Source organism: Branchiostoma lanceolatum, chromosome 5 (genome assembly GCF_035083965.1).
Source record: "Branchiostoma lanceolatum isolate klBraLanc5 chromosome 5, klBraLanc5.hap2, whole genome shotgun sequence".
In the NCBI taxonomy this organism is placed as follows: Eukaryota; Metazoa; Chordata; class Leptocardii; order Amphioxiformes; family Branchiostomatidae; genus Branchiostoma; species Branchiostoma lanceolatum.
Window position 1 is genome coordinate 641,529 of NC_089726.1, and position 25,794 is coordinate 667,322.

Below are 25,794 nucleotides of genomic sequence, written 5' to 3' on the forward strand. Positions count from 1 at the left end.
CCAAGGCAAGGATATCTGGTGGGAAAGGATACTCTTTTAGAAATCCAAAATTCCTGCTCAAACCATTGTCCCTCCAGTGGCTGTAAAGATACATCAGGTGACAGCAGAATCCTGTGGCTTTCTCGACTCCTCTCAATGAGGTTCTTACTCATTTGGGGAGACCGGAATGGGAGAAAATGGTTTTCACGGAAATCTGCACATTCAGGTACTGTACTTCATTTCTATATCTGTTGGTTGCCATCACATGCAGGTGCAGACCAAGGTGGTGGTCCTGGGTGCCGGGATGGCGGGAATATCGGCCGCCCAGAGCCTCAACCAGAGCGGCCTGACTGACTTCGTCATACTCGAAGGCACCGGACGTGTCGGGGGCCGAGTCAGGAACGTGCAGCTCGACGGGAGAACCGTCGAAATCAGCGGGAACTGGGTTTATGGAACGTCCGATGACAATCCAATATGGCGGATGCTCGAGACTGATAACATGACCTGCATCGACACCAGCCAGAACGGCATCAAGGTCAGGAACAGCTCTGGTCACGATGTGACCTCGCAGTGGCTCACAGTCGCCGCTTCCTTTGGCAAATCAACAAAGGCCGTCCGTGACTTAGCCGTGGTGCGAAACGCCACTGGACAACCCGATATGCCGCTACGAGCTGCCGTGAAGCTAGGCGGTTGGAATCCAACCTCGTCCATGGAGAAAGCCGTCGAGTACTCTGGATCTGACATTTTTTTTGGAGAAAAGCCGGATGTGTCATCCTTGCTCAGAGGGCTGCTTTACCCGACATTCGACGGGGCAACTTTATTCCTCACAGACCAGCGAGGATTTGTCTACATCATCCAGCAAATGGCAGAAAGCTTCCTTGCGGAAAATGACCAACGGCTCAGGCTCAACAAAACCATCACCACGATCCAACGGGCTGACGATGGCGTGACAGTCACCACCAAAGACGGTTCTAGTTACACCGCCGACTTTGCAATCGTGACCTTCAGCATGGGGGTTCTCCAAGCCAACTCCGTCGAGTTTGTCCCAGGTCTGCCCGACTGGAAGCGAGAGGCCATCTCTCGAGTCCGCATGGTCGTGTACACGAAGATCTACCTGAAGTTTCCCTCTAAATTCTGGGACGACGAGGCAAACATCCAATACATAGGAGGGCGCAGAGGCTACTACACCGTTTGGCAGAACATGGAGGCTGAAGGCTTGTTTCCCGCAGGAACAAACATCCTTCTAGGTAAGTCATAACAAGGAAGTGAATCTGTCACTAGCCCGATTTGGTGGGACAAAATAAAAGACTCCTTGCTGAATGACAGATACAAGACTCTTGTGTGATATCAATATATGAAGTTTTTTGCAAGTTCATGCCCGTGGGCTAATTGCAAATACATGGTAGAAACATAGGGAAACATACATGCGTCAGTGGACTGTGACTGACTTTGCTGTAACAATAGGCTACTAAAACTAAATACAAATGTTGGCCATATCTAAACAAGCTGGGTTTGACTTCTTTTTTTGGAGGCAATGGAAGACAAAAAGTCCCACTTTTTCTAGTATTTGTGGGCTGTGATTTCAAGAGACTGGTAGCTTTTTGTTCATCCGTGAATGTGTAAATGTGGGGGTATTTCGTGGTAATTTGTTTAGATAATTCGGTTCTTTCGTCATTGTTAACTGGGCACTTGGAAATGAACGTGTTTCGTCTTCCACCGCCTCCGCGGACGTACAATATTTACAAATTCTTTGGAACACTGGTAATCTCCTATATCGTCCTCTCTACTTCTAGGGAATGAGCACTAATTCTTAATTTGCTGATGGCCGAGCGTGACTCAAAATCAGCAAGTTCTATATTGATATAGAGACATGCTTACCAATATACGTCAATGACTGAAGACCTACATTGTTTGAGATGATGTCTGCTAAGCTTTCTCCGTCAACGAGCGTCATTTGTATTCTCCTTACAGTGACCGTGGTCGACGACGAGGCACGACGTGTGGAGGCCCAGTCTGACGAAGCAACTCAGGCGGAAGTCATGGGGGTCCTCCGCAACATGTACGGAGCCGGCATCCCCGATCCTACAGACATCCTGGTGCCGAGATGGGAGCAGGACCCGTTCTTCCGCGGCAGTTACGCCAACTGGGGAGTCGGGATCGATGATGAGGAGCTACGAAAGCTGCAGGCTCCAGTCGCCGGGCGTCTTTTCTTCGCGGGAGACGGGACAGGACCGTACTTCGGCTCCTTACATGGCGCTTTCTTGGAGGGAGCGAGAGTAGCTGGCACCATCGCGACGTGTGTGGCAGGAGGCCCGTGTGAGGAGGGGTACCAGCCGCCCCGCCGGGGTTGTACCTGTCCCGCTGCAGACAACTTCGACAGCCAGGCCACGGTAGACAACGGGTCCTGCCTGTACCCCACCAGCGGTGGAGACCGGATCGTGCCGTTTTCAACATCATTCTACATTCTGCTTGTTGCAGCGTTTACATTCGCTGACATGATGTGATCTTTAAAGAAAGTAGTTTCCACTTGATTCAAAACGAATGCATGATTGGATGTAGGCTTGAATAAAGTTCTAAACGGGAACTATACGCGGCTACCAGCATCTTTTCTGAAGATGTGGCGTGAGTGTGTACGGTTGGCTTGCAATTGAGGTTGTCCTTACTATTTACCGCATGATTTTGAGAGTGTTAATGGCAATGCTTGTTACATTGAATGGTATCTAAGACCTTGGACAGAATTTACATGTGGCAGAAAAGGCTTCATGTCATTATGAGCCTTTCATTGAACATAACCCCCAACTGCTCCGTCAGTGAGATTATACTCCGTACATGCTTCTTACAGACTGTCTGGTTTAACCGGTTTTTATTGGCTGTGTAAAAAGAAATCTCCAGTATCCTATGTTCTGCCAACCTGATGAAATCATCTACGGTTAGAACCAACAGCCTTTCGAAGATCTCCGGACCGGTACATGCCCTCCTTGCCGAGCTTGGCCTGGACGCGGGCCAGATGCTGGGAGAACCAGGGCCGGAGATGGGGGCGGGCAAACAGCGCCTTCTTGTAGGCCTGTTCGGCGGCCGCAAGGTCCCCGCGCTGCTCCAGGAACCCGGCGTACGCCAGCCACACGGGGTGGGAGGTCCTGTGCAGGTACAGGGCCGACAGGTACGTCCCCTCCGCCTTGTCGTGCTGTCCGAGCGTGCTGTACGCATGCGCCAGCCAGGCGTACACCTTCAGATGGAACGGGTCCATTCTTATGGCGGCCTGGAAGGTCGCTATGGCCTCCCGCGGACGCTGCCGCAGCAGCTGGTACTTTCCGTACAACTCGCGCACCTCCTGTACCAAAGTGAGTTCATCGGGAAACGCTTTTAGTTTCCCGAATATCTGCTCAAACCGTGCATCCAGCTCCTGTCCCAGCTCTACAGCAACAGCGCCCTCTGCCATCCCCTCGGCGTCCTGCAGTACACGCCACGCTTCCGTCTGGAGATCATACTGTCCCAGGTTGGGTCCTGAGTCGTCGTAGAAGGACGTGGCTACGGTGTCGCCGATATTCAGGACGCCGTGGTAGAAATCCCCCGGGACGTAAACCACATCCCCTGCCTGCTGCAAGCACTCCAGGGGACGCCAGGGAGCGCGCACGTACGGGTGGATATATTTCATCCAGTCCAGCTGTCCGAAATCGCCCATGCCGGGAGGAGGCCGGTCCAGGGCGGAGACGAACCAGCGTTTGGCGCCGAACACGACGCCGTTCCAGGCCTGATTGTGGACGTGCCAGGCCATCCCCGTGCGGGACCGGCCCAGGAACACACGGTAGTTCGGATTTTCCAAACGCGACTGGTTCAGGTACGGCGGCAGGCGGATGTGGGGCAAGAGTTCTGCCATTAACACCTTGTCCGTCACGTACCTGCTGTCGAATCCGTGTTTGTCGTCCAGATAACGCGTTAGATACGCGTCGAGCCTCTCACTGCCGTACCCTAACTCTCCGTTTTCCTCGATGTCCCACGGATAAGCCGTCCGGACCTGCCTGTTGCCATGGCGGGACACCAGTCCATCTCTGGTCCACACATCCGGGTCCGTCCAGTCCCGCGCGCCGCCCCGGAAGCGCAGCAACATCGGCTTCCGGTTCCGGTACGTCGATTCGAACTCTTCTGACGTCATCTGGTCGGCGTACCTGACGTCAAAGTCGCAGCGGCGAATGGCGTACATCATGACGTCATATTCGTCTGTGCGCCAGCCTCCGTCGTTGGGTGGCGCGGGAGATAAACTGATTCTGGTTCCTTGCGACGGAACGTCGTCTTCCAAGACGGCTGGAAGAGGGTAGCCGTTGTCTTCCAGTTCTAAGATCGCTTCAAGACTTAGAGGTTCATCTGGAGAGGGTGGTAAGACACTCGGCCCTTCGTCGGCAGCAGTCTTGTCTCCGTCTTGTGAAGGGTTGGTGAGATTCGCTCGCTCGTCTTGTATGACGGCCGAGACGTTGTCATTGTCTTGCAAAGAGGCTGCTTCGCTGGCGGAGTCGTCTTGAAATGGTGATGCAAGATTTTCGTTTTCGTCTGGCAAGATGCATGAAATATTTGCAGGTCCATCTTGTAAGGTGTCTGTATGACTTGTGAGTCCATGTTCTAAGATGTCTGTAAGGTTTGTGAGTCCATCTTGTAAGATGTCTGTAGGATCTGTGAGTCCATCTTGTAAGGTGTCTGTAGGATCTGCAAGTCCATCTTGTAAGGTGTCTGTAGGATCTGTGAGTCCATCTTGTAAGATGTCTGTAGGATCTGTGAGTCCATCTTGTAAGGTGTCTGTAAGATCTGTGAGTCCATCTTGTAAGGTGGGTGTAGGATCTGTGAGTCCATCTTGTAAGGTGTCTGTAAGATCTGTGAGTCCATCTTGTAAGGTGGGTGTAGGATCTGTGAGTCCATCTTGTAAGGTGTCTGTAGGATCTGTGAGCCCATCTTGTAAGATGTCCGTAGGATCTGTGAGTCCATCTTGTAAAGTGTCTGTAAGATCTGTGAGTCCATCTTGTAAGGTGTCTGTAGGATCTGTGAGTCCATCTTGTAAGATGTCTGTAGGATCTGTGAGTCCATCTTGTAAGGTGTCTGTAAGATCTGTGAGTCCATCTTGTAAGGTGTCTGTAGGATCTGTGAGTCCATCTTGTAAGATGTCTGTAGGATCTGTGAGTCCATCTTGTAAGGTGTCTGTAGGATCTGTGAGTCCATCTTGTAAGATGTCTGTAGGATCTGTGAGTCCATCTTGTAAGATGTCTGTAGGATCTGTGAGTCCATCTTGTAAGGTGCCTGTAGGATCTGTGAGTCCATCTTGTAAGGTGGGTGTAGGATCTGTGAGTCCATCTTGTAAGGTGTCTGTAGGATCTGTGAGTCCATCTTGTAAGGTGTCTGTAGGATCTGCGAGTCCATCTTGTAAGGTGTCTGTAGGATCTGCAAGTCCATCTTGTAAGGTGTCTGTAGGATCTGTGAGTCCATCTTGTAAGGTGTCTGTAAGATCTTTGAGTCCATCTTGTAAGGTGTCTGTAAGATTTGCAGGTTCATCTGGTACGACGTTTGACCGATTGGCGGGTCCATCTTGTAAGAAGTTTGCAACACTGACGACTGAACTATTTTCCGTTGCGGAGGGGGAGCCAGGCCTACAAGAAGACACCTTGACAGACCCCGGCGGCACTTTTCCGGGACTGGGCTCGGCAAGGTTCGGGCTGCGGGATGTTTCCCTGGCGGTAGTGCTGACGTGTGCAGTGCAGGTTGTGTTGAAGCCCCGGAGGTGCCGAAGATTGGCAGCCGTGTTCCCTTCTTCAGGCCGGCTGACCAGACTGACCGCCGCCATGACGGTGCCGAAGGTGAACAAGACGAACAAAAACATCCTGGAACCGTTTTTGCCGCAAAGACTCGCATTCTTCTGACGTTCTTCAGACGGGTGGTGCATTTCGTGAAGATCTGCGTCCGTCTTGAGATCCTGTAAGACGTCTGAAGGTTCACAGGACCCCTTGAGAGACCGCTCAGATGATGGCCGCCATGATTGTGACCTTGACGTCCCTCCGTTCTCCAGGCCGACCGTCTCGCCCACGTGATCGCCCCACGTGACCCCACTCCGCCTTCCCGCCGCCGGTCGGTTCCGCCAGGCGGCGCTCTTCTCAAGGAGGCTCTTCCTCTTCCCCGCCATTTCTCAGGGTTTTGTGGTCTGGAAAACAATACAAACTTCTGCCCGTCCACCAAAGGGCCTTTCGGTTACACTTTCCTGGCCGCTCAGTACGTTCGATCGACGGATCTAGAAGCAGAACGCTGCTCCCCCGTTCGTCAAGTGACGTCATGTGTTCGACTGGAACCGCGCCCTCATCTTCAAGCAGATGTTGGGGGGCAAGATCGCGACGTTTTCCTCGCTGCCCGGCTCTGTTACCGACTGAGGGAGAGGCGGGCAGCTATAGAAAGCATCACGAGTTGCCTACCTACATCTGCTTGGAGATTACTTTTAAAGCCCTTCCGTCTAATTGCTTCTCATTGCTTACCAAAGAGAAGTGAAATTGGTTTCTAATTGCTTCTCATTGCTTACCAAATTGGTTTCTACTTGCTTCTCATTGCTTACCAATGAGAAGTGAAACTATCTATAGACAATTACGTTTTTATAATCTAGTTTAGCCGCTTTTATACCTATTTTGTACCCTGTTCTTTTATCTATGTTATTTGCAATTAGCCTTCGGGAAGAAATTTGCAATAAACTTATTATTGATATAATAGTGAGATGAGTCACACTTCCAGCACATACAAGTCAATACACCTGCGATGGCAGACTTCACCCCCTTACACATACTGCCTTGCGACCCTTTCAGCCCCACAGACAAAAATGACAGCACTGAGGTATCACAGAAACACAGACAGACAGGCAGACAGAAATACTGGCTGACAAGCAAATAGTGAATTAAAAAATACCACAATCTATGGAAATCTCCCTTGGTAGTTATAACATTGTTGACACTTAGTAAGTTGTTGTTTTATGTATTCTTTCCTATAGATAACATCTTATCTATTATTCTCTATTCAATTTTTTGCTCATCGTTTTCTAACGTTACTTAACATTTTAACCTCCTTGCTTGTACTCTGCAAGCAGAGGAGTGGGTACGGCTGGTTTGACGTATATAATTTAGGCGTTTTTGTCGGGCTTTCTATTTTGTCTCTATTCTTTATTCGAAATTGCAACAATACAATACACAGTGGAACGCCAGGCAGACAAGCTCGTTTCTTTTAATGTCTCCAACCCACACTGCCCGACAAAACGCCTAAAACACGTCAAAAACCAGCCGGACCCCTCTGCTAACTATCACTGTCATCACAGCCATAAACTCCCCCCGGACTTTGGTACATTCCAACAATGACGTCATATTCGAGAACCCGATCAGTGCTCGGCTACTCGGCTTGGTTTTCGGCCATCTTCGGGATCGCTCGGCCTCCCTACCTCGGAGTCCAAGATGGCGGGGTTCATCAGTCCTTACCTCAATCTTGTCCGGAACGCTTTTAGCGTGATAAGGCACAACGGTGGCATCACAGGATCCATCTGGACACTGTTAAGGTTTGTCTATATTCTCAGGCATGTTATGTTAAATTTTAGACAATAGCCACCCTTGCTTTCACGAGCTAGAGAGTCTAACGTTACCGTGTTGTGACCTTCAAACTTATAAACATACAGTATAATTTTCCCTCTACTTGCCTTTTCTTTTAATAGGTCGAATAGAAAGACAGTTTGTGATTTAAATTTTAGTGTAATCGTTGTAATATTTTGCGAATAATTCATACTGTGGTTTGGAAACCATTTGCAGCATTTTGTTGGCGTTGTCAGGCCAGGAAATAGCTTACGAACATGGCCAAAACATTGCGATAAGGGGGAGGGGGGCGAAATAATTTTTTTTAAAGGTTTATTTCTTCTACTAGTAAGTAACAAGGCTCTCCCAATGTTTCAGGGCGGGAGACCTGCGGGAAGGAACGCTGGTGGGGGTGGACCAGTTCGGCAACAAGTACTTTGAGAACAAGAAATATTTCTACGGTAAGCAGAGCTTTTTTATTACTTCAACTTCAACTTAGGGGTTACCCCCCAGATGACCCCCCAGGGGCAAAGTGTGTGTGTGGGGGGGGGGGGGTGCAAGCCTCCAGTCTGGCCCGGAAATTCTCAACTGTGGGAGACAACAAGAACGGGCCAGACAGGGCATTCCACTCAGGGATTGTGAAAAAAATAATAATCTGTATGTGTCTGTAGACTGTACAGGCGTAGATGGTCCAGGGTATTCAAGTTGGTGGCTTCCCTGGGTGGGCCCCTGGGCGGGTTTGAGTAAATTGTCGGTATGTATGTTAATATGTTTATACGCTAGCTTGTAGAAAAAGGTGAGGCGGGCGTTCCTCCTCCTTTCGGAGAGAAGGGGCCACTGCAGGTTGTTGCGCATTTGTGTCACGCTGCTTACTCCTTAGGACAAAAAACTTCATGAAGCAGAAATTACAACAACACAGGAGGGTGGTACAAAAGGAGGACGAGGATTTACATACAAAACTATCCTGGCATTTGACATTGAACTTGCATCAAGAACATTGCTAATGTAATTTGTGAAATTATTTAGATATCTTGATGAAGATACCTTAGCAACTTGCAGTAATGCCATGTTGATTTGATTATATGGATGTCATCTGCACGCTCCTCAGTTTTCGTCCGTTTCCTAATATAGATAAAAAGTTTTTGACTATACTGTAAATCACACAAAGCAGCTGAAAAATAATCAAATGTATGCCGTAAAAAATAATGAAAAATGATACTACTGTGGTAGAATGTCAAAATCAGTTCCAAAATCAAGGAAGATGTGAGGAAAGTGAAAATGAAGAATCTATTAGTGTTAGAACTTAAATCTGTAATTCTCTACTGCTAACTTCAAGATTTCAAACAAGTAATACATCAAACAAAGTACAGCAAAAGGTTCTTTTTCTGATAATTACATAAGGTTACATTTCAACAATTTTCTATATAAAAAGTGTACAATAGCACCTATAGCTTACATTTTGGTGCACTGGTGCACCCACAGTGAAAAATTAGGTGCACAGCTCCAATTTTGGGTGCACAAAGGTGCACATGCATCCAGTATCTCGAGCCCTGTAAGGACACAATTCCCAAATCTTGCAGCCAGGCGTATGAAGCTTACATGAATTTGATCTATGACAGATTCTACAACAAAAATCAACAACAACAAGGGCTCCCAAACAATATTAATGAGTGTGATGGAAAAAAGTAAAGATGGAGACAGTCCTGAAGGGGACCCTGTTTGTGGGCAGGACTGACTTGTTTGTTTGTTTGTTCTGTCCGCAGCCCGACATCGGTGGGTGGAGCTTGGAGACAAGCAGAAGAGCTGGTGGGAGCCTGACGCCAGCCAGATCCCTCCGGAATGGTAGGTTACACTTCAGCACACTGAAGTTAATCTCCAACTTCCAAGCAGATCTTTCGGTGGCAAAGAACTATCCAACTGGCTATAGAATAGCCTGGGTGCCATCCTATATCTACCGGGGGCTCCCACACTCGCTTCCCCCAAAAAATATTATTACAGAAATAGGATGGCACCCAGGCTAGCAATGAAACTCCTTGCGCCAGGCGGATACGGTTTTTGCCACCAAGAGATCTGATTGGAGATTACACTGACGTTAGGCTACCAAATCTGTATTGCTTACAGGGTTAGGCAGTAGTGAGAAGGTTAACTATATACAACTTAGTGTTGAGACAAGTCAATACAAGATTTTGTTCTCTTGAACTATCTTGAAATTGTCTTTGCCTCATCAACATATTGAGTTTTGGTTCAGATCCTGGTATGAATCTAGTTTGTCCTTAAGTCACTGACGAAAGATAGCAGAAGCTGTCAGAAACGTCTGACCGTTTTGAAATCTTATCCAGTTGCTTGAGTAACTGTTACCTTGCGTATGTTATTACCTGGATGTCTAACCTTCATCGATGAATGGAGGCGCATGTTACATCACCTTTTGTTTCTATGACAGATTCTATCTGAAATGTCTGACCGTTTCAAAATTTTATCCAGTTGCTTGTGTAACTGTTACCTTGCATATCTAACCTTCCTTGGTGAATGGACACACCTTACATCTTCTGCCCCCCCCCCCCAGGCACCGCTGGATGCACTGCATTGGAGAGCACCCCCCCACGGAGGTTCCCCTGACCAACCCCAAGTTCAAGCAGGAACATCGCATCAACTTCTCTGGGAACAGCAGGCAGAACTACGTCCCCTACACCACCACGCCCCCCAAGATAGAGAGCTGGCAACCCCCCAAGAACACCCCCTCATAAGTGTGTAACGATTCCCCCTCCCCCCTCCAAGAAAATCACCCCCAATAGATTGGCAACAGCCAACCCCTGTCATATCTTTATAGGTACATTTGAATACCAACAGTCTTCAGTAGAAAATGTATAGGTTACAACAAGACAAAAAATAATTTTATTTCTGTAAAAGGAAATACAGCAGACTTTTTTTGTTTATTTCAGTCATAGCGTATGCTGCTGTATTGAGACCATCTTTGAATTACCTGCTCAAACATTAAATAACAGCGCCATCTTCCTGTAGGCTATGGCACTGCAGGTAGCATATCAGCCAGTCTTGCATTGGCTCAAAGACTTTCACACTGTTACTAATGAATGTACCAAACACAGGGAATGGATAAATATCATGTGTGAAATGAGTACATCTAGAATACAAAGTGTTAGCTCTGGAAGGAAAGAGATGTGTCCATGACGAGTTGTCATTTGTAAATCTGATCATTTCTTGTTGAAATAAACTGCTCAGCAAACATTTGTTGGTCTGTGTTTCATTCATTCATCCATTGATAAGTAATTAATTGATTTATTTATTCATTGTTAAGCTGGCTAAAAATAATGTTGTAGGGTGAAAACCCATATTACTGCACTGAACACGGATACAATTGTTAACACTTAAAAGTTTCCCAATTTCACAAAGAAATACAGACGAATTCATATCTGTGATACAGTTAGACAAACCTTTTATTATAAAACGTCAGTTCGTTCATTTTCACCTTCAGAAAGAAGCAAGAAAAAAAATCTGTATTCACATACATACTATACAATAGTACGTGTGCACATGTATGTATGTATTTATCATCTCTTATTGTGACCTGTACTTCATATAGTGGGCATATTATAGAAAAGGTGTTATAGAAAAGTTTATTGCAAATTCTTGCCCGTAGGCTAATTGCAAGTACATATGTAACACGGAGTGGACGGACAGACAATAATGAACAGTAAAACAAATGTCTACTCTAGTCTTAACTACTGCCACTAAATTCTAACTTATTGAGTTTGACTTCTTTTTCCGAGACTGTGGAAGACGAATGATTATATTTGATCAAACTCTAAGGAGGGAAACTAGAAGACGTTGGGCCAAGGTTGAACAAATCCAACAATGTTTTGCCTGTTGATAAATAGCATTAATCTCCCAAAATTCTGTAACTAAGGTACGTAGATAACTTAATTTCTAAAACTAGGTGTGTACATTGCTTTACGTTGCAATATAACCTTGGGCGTCAGGGGGAGCCGCTTGAAGGGCTGAACACTTGTTCCACCGTCTTCTGAAACAAGACAAGGAGTCTGAAACGGACAAGTTCATATAAGAGGATGTCGCCCATAAGCCTACAGCGGGGCTTACATCCCGGAAAGGCAGCAGACGACTTGGGGCTGACCGCAGCTGCCGCACACAGACTAACATTTTACGGAAATAATTCAAATGCCGAGTTAGGCGAGAGCTAAAAAGGGACGAACACCCGGGCTGAAGCTAGACTGAGCTGCGCTGTTGTGTTGAACAGTTACTATCAGACGGTAAGTGACGTTCATTTACTGTTCGAGTTCTGACAAACTCGGCTCTGTCTACATATCACAGGGCAAATCCGGGGCGATGCCCTGCGCGGGACATAGCGGCCTTGATTGCGGGCCCGGTGTGGTTTGTGGCGGTGCATCAAAATGAAAGGGTTCATTATTAATGTGCGATACAGTAAAAAGTCAAATTGATGAAAAACTAGTATACAATTCGACCAAACCGTGACCAGTCATGCCTTACAACTGCGTATTTGACAGCTTCATACAAACGTAGTCGTTAGATGGAATTCGCCGTGTGCGTTAAGCGTGATCGATTGAAATCATCCAAGTGCATTACAATCCAACCCAGAATATAGGCCGGTCTACATTGTTGTTATCATTCTTGACGCTAGGACGGCCGTGCCCTGAATGTTCAAACGGCATTCTGTATAGGGAGGTTGTTGCTGTCATTCATATTGTACCGTGCACAATTGTCGTGCAATAAAGGTCTTCTTCTAACGTTCAAGAAGATGCTATATTGTCACTCCAAGTCTCATACTTGAAAGCGCCAGCGTTGACGCGAAAGTTCAACCGGTAACGTTAGATGATAGAGTCTTGGCGTCGTTAAAAAACTTCATCATTGAGCGTAGAGAGTCTTTCGAGTCTTTCTATATCGTCGTAACCGGCCTAGCCAGCTCTCCCGAAAATAGCGCTAGTAAATCGTCGACTCGCCGGACCCCCCATGTGGGCCTCTCTGAAGTAGGTCAGTGTGCTATGTGTTGAAATTGCAGCCGATAACGGTTCTCGGAAAGAGACTGATCTGAGGTATGTTTTAGTCTTACACTTCGTCGTGTTGAAGCGCACGCTGTGTCCTCTTGAGTTGCTTGTGCTCGATGTTACGCTGTTGGTAATTGTTACTGGATCAAGGTCAATGTGCTTGTTTTATACATCAACACAGTCTTGTCTTGTGATGTCGGCCAGCCTACTCATGGTCAGCTTATAGACCTCTGTAAATTCAGTGTGCCGCAGCGGTTGTGTTCCCAAGAAACGAATTCGAACCTATCGGTACGCACGTTCAAGGTTGTCATACCAATGGTATATGTACGGACCCCAGGTAGACGCGCATTCTTGCTTGTATCGTTCTAGTTATGTATGCAAGAATTATTTCTATCGTGTGTATCTTACCCATCCCCCACCCAGTTGGAACAAAAAGTCTGCAGCACCCATCTTTCGGAGGGGACATAAAATGGCGATCCCGTGTTCGAGGAAGTGTCTCGAGCACTTTAAAGGGGAATGTCTAGCAAATGAATAAAAAATATACTTGATATACTAGGTCTGTAGAATTATACTATGCTACTGAAACAGCAAGGGTCTGAATGAACTAACAAACGAACGAACGGACATATGGACATCCGGTGCTTGACTGTTCGGGTGCACTGGGGTCGGTGAAGACGCTTAAACTAGCGGTTGATTATGCGTAATGCAGGAATATGTCGAATAAGAACATCGATGACAAATTAGAAATAATTTTACCAAACTGAACTCACTCAGTCACAGTTGGGTCAAAGGGCGGAAAGCCGGTCACCCTGGCCATGACCTTACATAGTTGTACAGAGTTAGACATGGCCACAGCTATGCCATAGGTCACTAGGGTAATGCATTACACTCGGTAGCTGTGGGGAAATAGCTGGATTGGTATGTTTGGGTTTTCCATATCAGAAGTGTTGAAGTACAGATATTCCTGTCCTCTTGAGTCGCACTGTTTGTGTTTAATGCCTGAATATTGTCAGTTAGTACTGCGACAATATTGTGTATGAGTTTGCTAAACTCTCCTCTATTGTTATGTCGGTCAGCATAGCTCATAGTGTGGGATCTCTGCAACTGCGCCACGCTTGTCCAGCTGTTGTAACGTAAATCAGTGGAAGCAACCCTAGCGGCGCATTTTTAAACTGTCCAAGCGTCAGCTTTGCTTCCATTGTGTTTTCTCTTGTAGTTTGAGCGCAGTTCAGTTAGGGTGTTAGTCGTGATGGGTATGCCTTTGTTTGCCCACCCCCAAAGTTACGTCGAATGAACAGTTGATGTAAGATTGTGTAGTTAACATTGCATCTGTGTGAATACAATGTGATGATGAAATACCAGTGCCATGGTGCATCCAGTTTTGCGATGTTAAACAGTATTTGTTGCATCACTTCGGCCGAAATCTAAAAAGGAAAGGAATGAAAAAATACAATCCCATTTTTAAGGATTGTAATCGAAAACAGAATTTTTTTTTTCTTTAGCCTTAGGCCATGTTGATTTACTTATGTGGATGACATCCGCGGGCGCATCAATTTTCGGCCATTTCCCCGAAAAAAATGAAGTTTTCTTACATACTGCAAACCGCAAAAAGCAGTTACAAAACGGAAAAAATATTTTGCTGTAAATTGCAAAAAAAACAATTCGGAAAAAGGATACTTATGTCGTAGAATGCAAGAGTCAATTCCGAAGTCAAAGAAGGAGATGTGAAAGAAAAAATGAAGAATGTTTTATTCGGCATACCATACTCTGTGTGTAGTTTTGTTCATCCTTACTGACCACTTAGATTTCAAAATGTTCAAACCTTTTTTTTATTTTGGGGTCCCCAGAGGATATCGCCCATACAACCAAATCAACGTGGCCTGACTGTTCTTTCTCTCTCATCTAGAGTTACTCAGCCATGGCGGGCCAAATGACGGAGGAGCAGATCGCGCAGATGAGACAGATGTTTCACAAGTTTAACCCGGACGGCAGCGGCAAGGCCACGGCGGAACAGATGATCGAGGTTTACGGCTCCATGGGCGTCGCACTGACCGAGGAACAGAAGCAGGTCCGAGTAATCTCCAAGCAGATCTAACGGTTGCAAAGACCGCATTCAGCTGGCAAAAGGAGTTTTTATTGCAACCGTTTTGCCGGCTGGATACGGTCTTTGCAACCGTTAGATCTGCCTGGAGATTAGGTACGGGTACAATGGAATGGATAACAAAGTTCTTTATTCACAACCAACAACCACAACACTGAAGGGGAGTCGTGATTGGATAATAGATTTTACAACATGACGTAATAATCTGCAGGAGATCCGTGATTGGTCAAATGTTTTTTACAACATGACATCACATTCTGCAGAAGATCAGTGATTGGGTAATGGCTGTAATAAGATGACGTCATCCCACGCAGGAGATCCGTGATTGGGTGAAGGCCGTGGACACGACCGGAAGTGGAGCGGCAAGCGTGGACCAGTTCCTGGCCCGGATGCAGACCAACAAGAACCTGGACTCGGCCATGGCGGCCTTCAAGATGTTTGACAAGGTAATCTGTATTTGCCGTGTGTGTGTGTTTGTGTTTGTGTGTGTGTGTGTGTGTGTGTGTGTGTGTGTGTGTGTGTGTGCGTGCGTGTGTGTGTGTGTGTGTGTGTGTGTGTGTGTGTGTGTGTGTGTGTGTGTGTGATGTTTGACAAGGTATTCAGTTTCAAACTGTCCATGGGGTGTCAGGAGCTAATTTGTTTCAGCATACATTTATATTTCTTAAAGCCTTTGATAGACCAACTCTAACTAATCACACAGCCTCGTACATTCATACAATTACCAAGAAACGAGAGGGAGTCGAAAATACTAGAGTATGCTGGATGTTTATATGGTAATACTCGTGAATATGGTAAGATTTGTTAACATGTGACCTGTGCTTAGCCCAGTGGGGCAAACATGTACAATTAAGGTCTTCATTCATTGCTGAACTACAGGATAACAGCGGCTACATCGACAAGAGCGAGATCATCCAGGGCATGGCGGAGCTGGGCGAGCAGCTGACGGAGGAGGAGGCGGAGCAGATGCTGAGGGACGCCGACACGGACGGGGACGGCAAGGTCAGAATCCCTTCCCCACTCAACCTACCACCCCCCCCCCCCCCCCACACACACACACACACATACACATGCTGAAGGACGCCGACACGGACGGGGATGGGAAGGTCAGAATCACTACCCCACACAACCTACCCCCCCCCCACACACACACACACATAAACACACACACACACACAGGCACACACACACACTCTCTCTCACACACTTACACACACACACACTTACACACACACACACACACACTGAACAATTAAATCAACGTTCATCTTTCACAAAGTAAGATACCACAAAAATATCCTTCCATGTAAAGCTGACGAAGAAAAGTATATTTCAGCTTGTTGAAAATACAGTTTGATACATAGCGCTCAGGCTCCTCAGGTCACATTTGTGTGTATATTCAACTGCGCATGAGTTCCGCAGTAACAACTTTTTTGGTTGAATAATTTTTTCAGGGGATGAAATTGTTTCCTGCTTTGACCCATCGTTGTGCAGTCTGGTTATCAAACTAAAGAAATTACTTCTTTGCCTGCAAACATAACCTAAACCCCAAACATGTTAATGCGCAACTCACACGGGCTTGTTTATACGCACAAGTGTGATAGGGGCTTTAGATTAGGATGACTAATCCAGATTTGACTTCACTCGGATTGCAACAACACCGCGCACGTGGAGCACAAGATGATATCTGGTATCGCAAATCCTTAAGCACATTACCAAAACATTATAAGGTTTGTATCTAAGGAAATATTCACCCTTGCCCTGTTCCCTCTGTCACTGCAGATCAACTATGAGGAGTTCGCCAAGACTTTCCAGTAACGGGGCGAGCAGCCCTGTAGCCGGCTGTACCCGGACTCTCGGGTGTTGTGAAGACACCGTGGCCCCATGCTATAATGAATGAATGGAATGAATGAATGAATGAATGAACTTTAGTGCTCGACAATTGTACATGGCACAATGTATGGCAAGAATGACAATGGAATCAATACAATGGGTAATAAATTAGTCTATTCTATTCTGAAACACTACAAAATGGCCCGGTACAAGAGCGCTATGTTTGGGTGTATAGCAGCAAGCCAAACCAATTAGATGACGTGCCCCTTGCCTACTCCTACAATACCATACATGGCCATGTAGGAGTGGCTACCGCCCGTCCTGGGAACAGCCGCGCGTGCCCGCAGCCGGCTCAGAGGGCATGGTGATTGACAGCCTACTGCCCCGGGCTTTCCTGACCTCCATTCCAAGAAAACATTTCCCACACATGGTCACACGTTTGTTCATTGTAGTATACTAGTTAAGAATGGCAGGATTCCCGTTTGGTGAAGATTTTTTGGGAGACAAAGACTTCGGGAAAGTCTTACGGACAAGACGGAAGCAGCCACCAAAACTGTGGAAAGTGGAGGATGTAGTGCAAGAGGAGATTAGAGATGAAGGTGAAATCTGGGTAAGTTACCACGTGTACTTTGATACTTCAAATGTCTTACATGCCGTCTTCCCCAACATTTGGCTTTTAAGTAACATCTTGGGATACTTAGCACAATATACGTTTAGAGTGATACCACGGTAGTAAGGAATTATAGAAATTAGGCAACGTTTTGAGAAGGTGTGGCAATTTTATTCAACCTTATTCTGGTAAGTAGGTCCTCTCCTCCTAAGTAGGTCATACATGACACATGTACTGGACACTAAGCATTTATTTCATAATCCATGAAAAAGACACTTGTGAGAAGATCGTGTTGGAGGGCAAAAGTTTACTTACAAATGGTGGAAATTATGTACAAAACCTTGATATCATTACCTGAGAATACACACAATATTATTTGGCAGGTGAAGGTGAGATGGGCAGGGAGCTGGCCAGGGCAGCAGCATTCTTGGGTCCCCCTCCAACAAAACCCAGAGTTGGAGGCCTACCTTCACCATCATAGGGAGGCCACTGCTCTGGGGAAGGGAGCTGGGGGGACTCAAGAGGACCCACCCTGTATCCAGTATTTGAGGACTGCAATCCTCACTGCCATAGGGCAGTGCAGCGACAGGGCTGGCCAGTATACCAGCAAGGCCAGCCTGACCATCCCCTTCCCACGGGCAGATTTTGACAAGGTATATACGCAAGTCCTTTTTTGCTTCCATTATAGCAATATATACATTATTACAATATCATATAAACATAGATTTACAATACAATTTAATAAACAGATTGTTGTTTGCTCTAAGCCACCTGCATTTTTCTCATTTCAGCACTTTCGTCAGCTGAGCATAGTGGGTTGGATGGCAGGAGTCTCTGGGCAACCAGAGACATTCTCCTGCCATCCAAGGGAGCTCATCCCCGTCCTAGGCAGAGGGTGGCATCGGAAACCTCTGAAGTCATCCTCTGTCGTCCTCGTCACAGCCGTGCGTGTCACCTGGGGCTGCAGACCAGTGGTCAGATATGACCACACTGCTTGCCCCAGGTGCACGCACAAGAGGGCTGAGAGGCTCAGGCCACCAGAATGCTGTCCAAAGGTAATCATATCTATCAAACTCACATACATAACAAACAACATTACAATAATAAAAAAAACACATTCAATACATAATCACTGCTTAAACAATCAGTCCATACAGACAGTATTCCACAAAATACATGTTTTCTCATTCACAATTATATGTTTGAATATTTACAGGAGAAACAACACATTGACGACGGCTGGATTTCCCTACTGCTTACAAGAGAGCTGATAAACACCCTCCACCCAAACAGGTACACTATAAGAGTATCTACAGTACTGGTCCCTTCAAGTTAAGACTCGTCATCGTCGTCCTCTTCGAACCGTTCCACTTCATCCTCTTCCAGCACCTGCTGGTCTTCTGCTAAAAGTTAAAAAAAAACAGTTTATCAATCTATACCAGATTAATGGCATCCCACTCATTCTATTAGGGGCATTACTTTGTGATGTGTACAGCAGTGAGATTTATGGAACAGCCAATGTTTAATGTCACCCAAGTAAAATGAATGACAGGCTGGAACACTATATATGGATGATACACAACAATTCTACACTCTTTTTCTAGTGTGGAAGACAGGGCAGCTACATGTAGTTGAAATATAATGGTACCTAGGTAAAATGGTATTCCAAATCTGACAAACCTGGCAAGGTGGCTTTTCGCTGGGAAGCATTTGGGCCCATATTAGCTTTCGTCCTGTCTAGGCCATTGAGCACGGCAAACAAGTCTCTGTTTTCATATTCCATAACCTGTAAAAATCAGATTTAAAACGTTACAATTTGCACTATTTGTACAGTATGGTCATTACAATTTGTGTCTTCTGTCACTTGCTTCACAGGAAATGAAAGGAAATGCAGTGCAGACATCATCATACCTGTGTTGTCCATGTGCTGCCCCTGCCACTCCTCTGGCTTCCGTGATGAAATCTCCGGTTTTGTGTGTGGTTTTTCTAAGCGGAAAATAACACTTGTTTTTTAATTATTTTTACATGAACATATGTACATAGTAGAACATCTCAAAAGTGCAAACAATTGTATACAATTAGTTATCTCTTACTAATTCAAATATAACACATACCTGCTCAACGCTTTCACAGGAGAGATCATTGATGAACTTATACTTTGACAAGAACTGTGGAATATGGTACACCAAAGTATGTATATATGGTGTAACATGCTGAAAGAGATAAAACAAAGGAAATATAAGGATTAATATTCTTGGGCAATAAGTAACAGTGACAACTATTGCAATTGTAATGGTTTCAAATCAGTTTTCTGGCTACATCATTATGTGGTTTAACTTACTTCATCAAATGTAGCCAGGCGGAAGAATTTTCCCCACTTGACCGCCTGTTCCTTGAAGGAAGAAGGCGTCAGGTAGCCCTCCTCGCCTGGGCTAGACTTCATGGCCACTGCCAGCACCTCAAAGTCCTGTAAATGTCAGCATATTGATTATAGATGGATAGCAATAACATATGCTGTGTCTGCTTTCGATCTTGAATTAGAATTACAGAAATTGGAGCATTAGAAGTGGATATAGCTTACTTTCCACAGTTGGATGATGTTCGCAACTATGAGAATTGGGTTGGACTCCTCATCATCTTCTTCATCCTCTGGAAGGGGAATCTGAAAAAAAAAATTGTTTCTACTATTCAATACATGTATATGTGAACAGATGCCAAAACTAGGTATTGACAAAATCTCCACATACTGCATAGTACCAAATTTTTCCCACGTACCTGATCACTTTCGAGGAACCTGGATAACCTCTCCACAAGGGCAGCCTTCAAGCCAGTTTCGGGCAATCCATGTTTTCGAAGCTCGACCTTAAGCTTCGCCACAGACAGGCTGGCTATAGTCAGCCCTCTAGGGCTCCACCTGTCTGTAAGCACAGCATTAAGGTTGAGCTTCGCGAAGACTCGCTCCAGTTGTTTTGCTGTAAATGAAATCAGTGTTAGCCCATATCTCTGCGAATTTGATACTTTAGCTGGGAAATTTGATTGAAATGTTTAAGAACATATAAAACATACTGGGTCATCAACCGTACCATTCAGCTGCGTCCATGTTTTCACTGATCCCTTCCCATCGTCTCCAGCCCCTTCCATGATTCTGAAGGGCACGCCAATCTCCTTCATCGCCCTCACCAGCTGCTCTATCCTCCGCTGGTTAATCGCCCACACAACAACCTGTATTTAAGGTAGAATTCACATTATGATGCTATCAAGACAGTGCTGAAAAGTCATTAGTACATAGCACAAATATCAAATTGAAAACAACATTTAAAAAAGGTTGTTTTGCTACCTGATTAAACATCTTGCCCCGGACTCGCATACCCTGTAAAAGGCATAAGGTTTAGTATTGATATTGATATTTGATAAAAGAAAGAAAGTAGTAACATTTCAAAAATCGATTATCTACAAGTTCCCACCAAATACATACACAATGTAGAACGTCTGGAACAATGACTTCAGATGGCAAGTGTAGTAATGGTGGCAGAATATGGCCCCTGTGGTCTCTCTTGCCAATGTATGTTGTGTGATCCCCAGGGCGCCTCTGTATGTCCCAATCGTCGACTGTGCAGATAAATCAGAAATGTGTACTAGTATTATTCTCATGTTTTACCATACTTTGTCATGTCTCAAACATTCAGTTTGAAAACACAGTAGAAGATTGCATTTAGAAATCTAACACCATGGTATACAGTAGCCGAGATTTTTGGTCAGCTAATGTACCACAATGTATATATGTACAGCATGGAAACATCTTCATATATAAGATATTGTAACATGATTATGGGTACTTACTGTTGAAATTGCAGATTTCCTTCTTGGTGCAGTGGCACCAAATACAGAAGTTCTTGCTACTCGCCTGGTTCAGGCCCAACAATGTTGCTAGGAACTTCCAATCTGCTGTTAGGAACCTTGAATTTGCACAGGGAGAAATCATGTTTAGATAAACCATGATACAAAAATTTGAATATGCCGATTTGTTTCTTCAGTGGCAAGCATACTTTCCAGTCTAATGGCTACTACTTGCTGTATTTTGATGATAGACTTCTAAGTTTGTACACATGGCAGCAAAAAATACATGAAATCCATCTACTTAGTAAAATCAAGAAACACTGCATACCATTTGACTTTGATGAGCTTATCATCAATGACCAGGCCATTCTTCCCAATATCTTCTATTTCCTTGTAAACAAGGGCTGCGGTCCTCTGCTGTGTATCGTGGTCCTCTCCTCCTAGGAACATTAAAGGATACGTAACATTATTGATCGCATTGTGTGTTTTTTTCATTTAATCAAAACGTTTATGATGAGGCAGGTGGGCTTAATTTCATCCAAACTCCAATTCAGAGCAGGTTGGCAAGAGAGGTTTTATGTATGCCACAAATGTCTTAAAACTCTTACCTTCGTATACAAATATGCAGGCTTCCTCGTCTATGGTGTGGTGCAGCTGGGCACTCTCCGTGTTCTCATTGATGGTATCCCTGTTTGGGATGATCCGGAGAGTGCCCATAACTGCACCAATCCTGTTGTTCCGAGTCACCTGTCTGCCATCTCCAGAGAATCGAACAGATATTTGGTCTCCACAATCTTTGTGTTTTGGGTGGCGGAGAAGGAAGGTTAGCAGCTCCCTCACTGACCGCCGCGCCATGTTGCATGCCTACAATGCAGGAAAACAGATAAACTGAAGTGAAATGCAATTGTGCAGTTTTTGTTAAGATGCGGCATGGCAATGTTTTGTCACAGGAAATTGTTGACTTTTTTGAATAGTAATCTTACCTCTTTGTCTGTGGTGATTCCAATCATCTTGTTCTGCTCTTTCTTCTCATTCCCAAGTTTGTACAGAGGTGGCACAGTCTCTGGGGACATCATTCTGATCTCATGATATCCCACATCAGAAATGACAAATTTGTCCTTGATCCTGAGCCACTTCTGTATATGCAGGGTTTTCTCAGCTGGTGTTCTCTCTCCATGCTGAGGTGGGCCTTGTGGTTGGGTGTTCCTCTTTGGCCAGGTGACCTTGTGGGGTTTGTCTTCACCCTCTAGTGTCAGCTCCACCTGTGTTGCAGATGGACTAAGTTTTAGAAATGATATTGAACCTGGTTAAAATGAATATCACTATCTCCCCCATATCTGAGCTTATCATGAATAAATAAAGGTTCAAACAAACAAAATCTACATTAAAATACATATGGCAAAGTATAGTTTTCCATGATCAGGTAAGGCCTGAATGTTAAGAAATGATGAGGATCTTATTACCTTTGCTCTTTTAACCTCCGAGTTGAAAGAGTTAAACGTTTCAAAAAGCCTCTGTTGATAAGTTTCCTTTCTCTTCCTAGACCCTCTCGGCTTCAGCTGGCTAGATGGTGTCTTTGAGCCCATTTTACGGTGACTCCTTACTCTGGACTTGGCTTGGGTCTTCTTGGCATTGATCCTCTCCTTGAGTGCATTTACTTCTCTCAGATGTTCCTCTTCTTGAGCCTGGAGTTGTTGTATTAAATCTGCAACTCTTGCTCTCTCTTCTCGAACTGCTCTTTCTGCATCTTCGCCATTTGACCTACATTCTTCTAATCTTCGTTCAAAATCCCTAGCTCTCTCTTCTGCGTCTAAACGTTTCCGTCTCTCCTCATGCAGAGCTGCCTGAGATGCTTGTGGAGGCTGTTGTACTGGAATGTAAAACACTGGCCTCTGCTGGTACATCTGTTGTTGTTGTTGTTGTTGCTGCTGCTGTTGTAGTACATGTTGCTGCTGTTGTTGTTGTTGTTGCTGCTGTTGTAGTACATGTTGCTGCTGTTGTTGTTGTTGTTGCTGCTGTTGTAGTACATGTTGCTGCTGTTGTTGTTGTTGTTGCTGCTGTTGTAGTGCATGATGCTGCTGCTGTTGTAGTACATGTTGTTGCTGCTGTTGTTGCTGCTGCTGCTGTTGTAGTACATGTTGCTGCTGTTGGTGGTGATGTACCCCACGTTGCTGGAAACCTCTGATGCTGAAGTTGAAGAAGTTTGATGTGGCGTATGGCTGTCCTGGTCCAGGATTTACTTCAACGTCTCCAGCCATTAACAGTAACCATAGGATAACAACGCTGCAACTGTAGCGCATTTTGTAGTGATCGTACGCCACAACAATAGCTTAGAAAAGAACCTCTCACACGCCAGAATATCTAAGAGCAGCCACTTCCCACAAAAACGTTACCAGTTCTGTCTCAAAATGCGCGCGCAATCATGTCTGTCTGCCCCTTTCGTTACGAGGTCACAACCCTTGTCAGTTATTCCTTCCCAGGACGGGGAAGTATACTATCGGATTCTTTCTACAAGAACACAAATGCATGTTCAAAGTACCTCTTATACTAGTAGCTTGTTGGGGAGGGGGGCCGCTAATCTTTAGAACAAATCACAAGACCAAAGTAATTAAACGATATTTTTGCTTTATTAAATCAACCACTCAAATCCAAAGACTACGTTGTATCCTCCAGGGTTCAATCAGCGGTCTGAATCAACGTAACACTTACAAAAAACACTCACATAACTGTAGAAATCTTACCAAAACAACCCGGGCGGCCATCTTGTTCACGTGGGTAAAATACGTCATTATTTCCCTGTTCAACAACCTTTCCCTACCCATTTTCCTTAAAATGGAATGGTCCGCAGGGCCGGGGGATTCCACGTGCCACATTAGCATACCCAGCCGGGCGCGCGGGGCAGGCCCAGGAGGGGCTCAGGTCAGCCGCCCAGATGTCGGCTGTCAAGACTCGTGCCTTAGTTACAGTAGGGTCAAATACAGGGGTTCTATTTTGTAGTGACTATAATCACAAGAATATGAACGTAAATGGCGTACTGATATAATATACGTTAAACGTTTCGGTCTGTTACAATACATTCTCTCTTTCGTAAAGCGCTACATATGTATTGGCCTAAGTACGTAGAACCGTCCACTGTAACCTCCCTCGACTAGATTTTTACAATACAAATAACTAGACTTGAGCTTGTTACACCGTCTTCTGACACAAGAGAACCTACCTCCTGATGGAACGATGATAAATGATTTGTTGTTTATCACACGTTCTGTGTGTTATTAAAGTATGCATCTTCATAACCTTCGTGATCTTTTTCGGCACGTTCGCACTGGCAGCTTAGGAGCTGTATAAAAGATGTCATCCATTGAATCAAGTAAGGGAAGCCTTCTCTGTTACTGAATCTGTGATGATGAATGTGGAATAAACTTATGGAGAGGTCTTGAAAACAAATAGAGCACAGAATTAGGATGAAACTGACGCACAACGTCAACATGATAGAAGAGCACCAATGTTTCTTTCCAAGTGTTGATAGTAGCCAATCAAATTTACCGTTATATGTCAGGACAGCTGAGTGAGTGCAATGATTCATCCATGTTGATTTGTCGTTCGGCCTGTAGATGCTAGTTTTTTTAATAACGTTAGATCTCATGTGAGAAACATTTATGTATGTTGGTACAAAATGAATTGTTACGATACTTTAAGGTTTAATTGGTTGTCACTATATTGTAATGCCGACATTGTGTAGATATTTCCTTTAACGCTGTTAATGCTGTGTAATAAACCACTAGTAAACCTTTCTGATCGAGTCCGGGTCCATTTCAAAGTCGTGCATCTGCGTGTTTCTGTATCCTCACGTATAAAAGCAGTTTCTAGAAATATGTCTTTTTTTTAAATCATTACGAGCCTGCGGGATAGCAATAGATTTGAAAGATCATGAATTCATTTGTAAAGTTAGACTATACCGTCAGATATACTAGATATAGTCACAGTAATTGAAGGGCTCTCATTGGCCGAGCGGTAGTGGCCACGTTCTAGCCCTACAAGTATAGCATCCAGTGCCGAGTCGGGACCCCCAACGCGGGCCTCTCCAGATGGACGTAAGTAGGTCATTCCGTGACGCGTGAATAGCGCAGTCAACCGCGGTTCTGGGAGGAGACTGGAAAGGTATGTTTTAGTTTCGGACGTGTTGAAGCGCACATTGTGTTGCTTGTGTTCGATGTTGTAGTAGTAGTAGTAGTAGTAGTTGTTGTTAGATGTTGCCTGTGCTGCTTGTGTTAGATGTTACGGTGTAGTTAATTGCATCAAGGTCAATATTGTTTATGGCTTTATGCATTGAAACTGGTCAAGCTAGTCTGCAGATGTCGGCCAGTCTAATATCGGCCAGCTTATAGACCTCTGCAAATCTGTACCGCAGCTGTTAACGTTGTATTACGAGAAACGAATTCGAGCCTAGCGGCACATCCAAGGTTGTCATATCTGTATGGACCCCGTGTAGATGCGCACTCTGGCTTGTGTCTAGTGATGTATTCCAGAATTATTTCTATTGCTCAGTGCATCTTATCTTGATCCCTCGCCACCCTCTTTAAGGTACGCTTTACGAATCCCAGGCTACTGCTGGCCATAGCAGTGATGGTGCTAGTAGTTTGTCTTCGACGTTGTGATTGAGGGATGCCTCAGTAATTTATAAAGAAGTTCACCCATGCTTGTCACGGGCGTAAAGAAATCAGTCGCCCTACTTGAAATGTAGCATTGTTGGGGATGTACCAAGGGCTACTCCTTCACTAATCTCCAAGCAGATCTAACGGTGGCAAAGACCGTGTCCAACTGGCTATGAAA

At 45.2% G+C, this 25,794-nt stretch overlaps 5 protein-coding genes across 5 annotated transcripts; 3 read left to right on the forward strand and 2 right to left on the reverse strand.

The window, feature by feature from the left end:
• Nucleotides 1-235: 235 nt before the first annotated feature.
• LOC136434324 (uncharacterized) lies at nt 236-2,483 on the forward strand. Its single transcript, XM_066427085.1, has 2 exons — nt 236-1,226; nt 1,951-2,483. The coding sequence occupies exons 1-2, from the start codon at nt 245-247 to the stop codon at nt 2,481-2,483; spliced, it is 1,515 nt and encodes a 504-aa protein (XP_066283182.1). The 5' UTR covers nt 236-244.
• A 416-nt stretch (nt 2,484-2,899) lies between these two features.
• Nucleotides 2,900-4,590, reverse strand: LOC136434490 (uncharacterized). The gene is made up of 2 exons (XM_066427310.1): nt 4,550-4,590; nt 2,900-4,478 (listed from the first exon to the last, which is right to left on the reverse strand). Exons 1-2 carry the CDS (start codon nt 4,588-4,590, stop codon nt 2,900-2,902), a joined length of 1,620 nt encoding a protein of 539 aa, XP_066283407.1.
• A 2,777-nt stretch (nt 4,591-7,367) lies between these two features.
• Nucleotides 7,368-10,319, forward strand: LOC136434325 (NADH dehydrogenase [ubiquinone] 1 alpha subcomplex subunit 12-like). The gene is made up of 4 exons (XM_066427086.1): nt 7,368-7,540; nt 7,929-8,011; nt 9,314-9,392; nt 10,114-10,319. The coding sequence occupies exons 1-4, from the start codon at nt 7,440-7,442 to the stop codon at nt 10,292-10,294; spliced, it is 444 nt and encodes a 147-aa protein (XP_066283183.1). The 5' UTR covers nt 7,368-7,439; the 3' UTR covers nt 10,295-10,319.
• Nucleotides 10,320-11,753: 1,434 nt separating this feature from the next.
• On the forward strand, nt 11,754-16,700 carry LOC136434327 (uncharacterized). The gene is made up of 5 exons (XM_066427090.1): nt 11,754-11,833; nt 14,493-14,654; nt 15,002-15,133; nt 15,564-15,686; nt 16,467-16,700. Exons 2-5 carry the CDS (start codon nt 14,505-14,507, stop codon nt 16,500-16,502), a joined length of 441 nt encoding a protein of 146 aa, XP_066283187.1. The 5' UTR covers nt 11,754-11,833; nt 14,493-14,504; the 3' UTR covers nt 16,503-16,700.
• Nucleotides 16,701-17,419: 719 nt separating this feature from the next.
• Nucleotides 17,420-23,786, reverse strand: LOC136434497 (uncharacterized). The gene is made up of 17 exons (XM_066427317.1): nt 23,783-23,786; nt 22,957-23,151; nt 22,569-22,834; nt 21,948-22,226; nt 21,573-21,828; nt 21,293-21,404; nt 20,968-21,083; nt 20,603-20,736; nt 20,465-20,497; nt 20,211-20,349; nt 19,903-20,099; nt 19,709-19,789; nt 19,469-19,594; nt 19,242-19,340; nt 19,039-19,113; nt 18,808-18,913; nt 17,420-18,530 (listed from the first exon to the last, which is right to left on the reverse strand). Exons 1-17 carry the CDS (start codon nt 23,784-23,786, stop codon nt 18,460-18,462), a joined length of 2,289 nt encoding a protein of 762 aa, XP_066283414.1. The 3' UTR covers nt 17,420-18,459.
• Nucleotides 23,787-25,794: the final 2,008 nt, after the last annotated feature.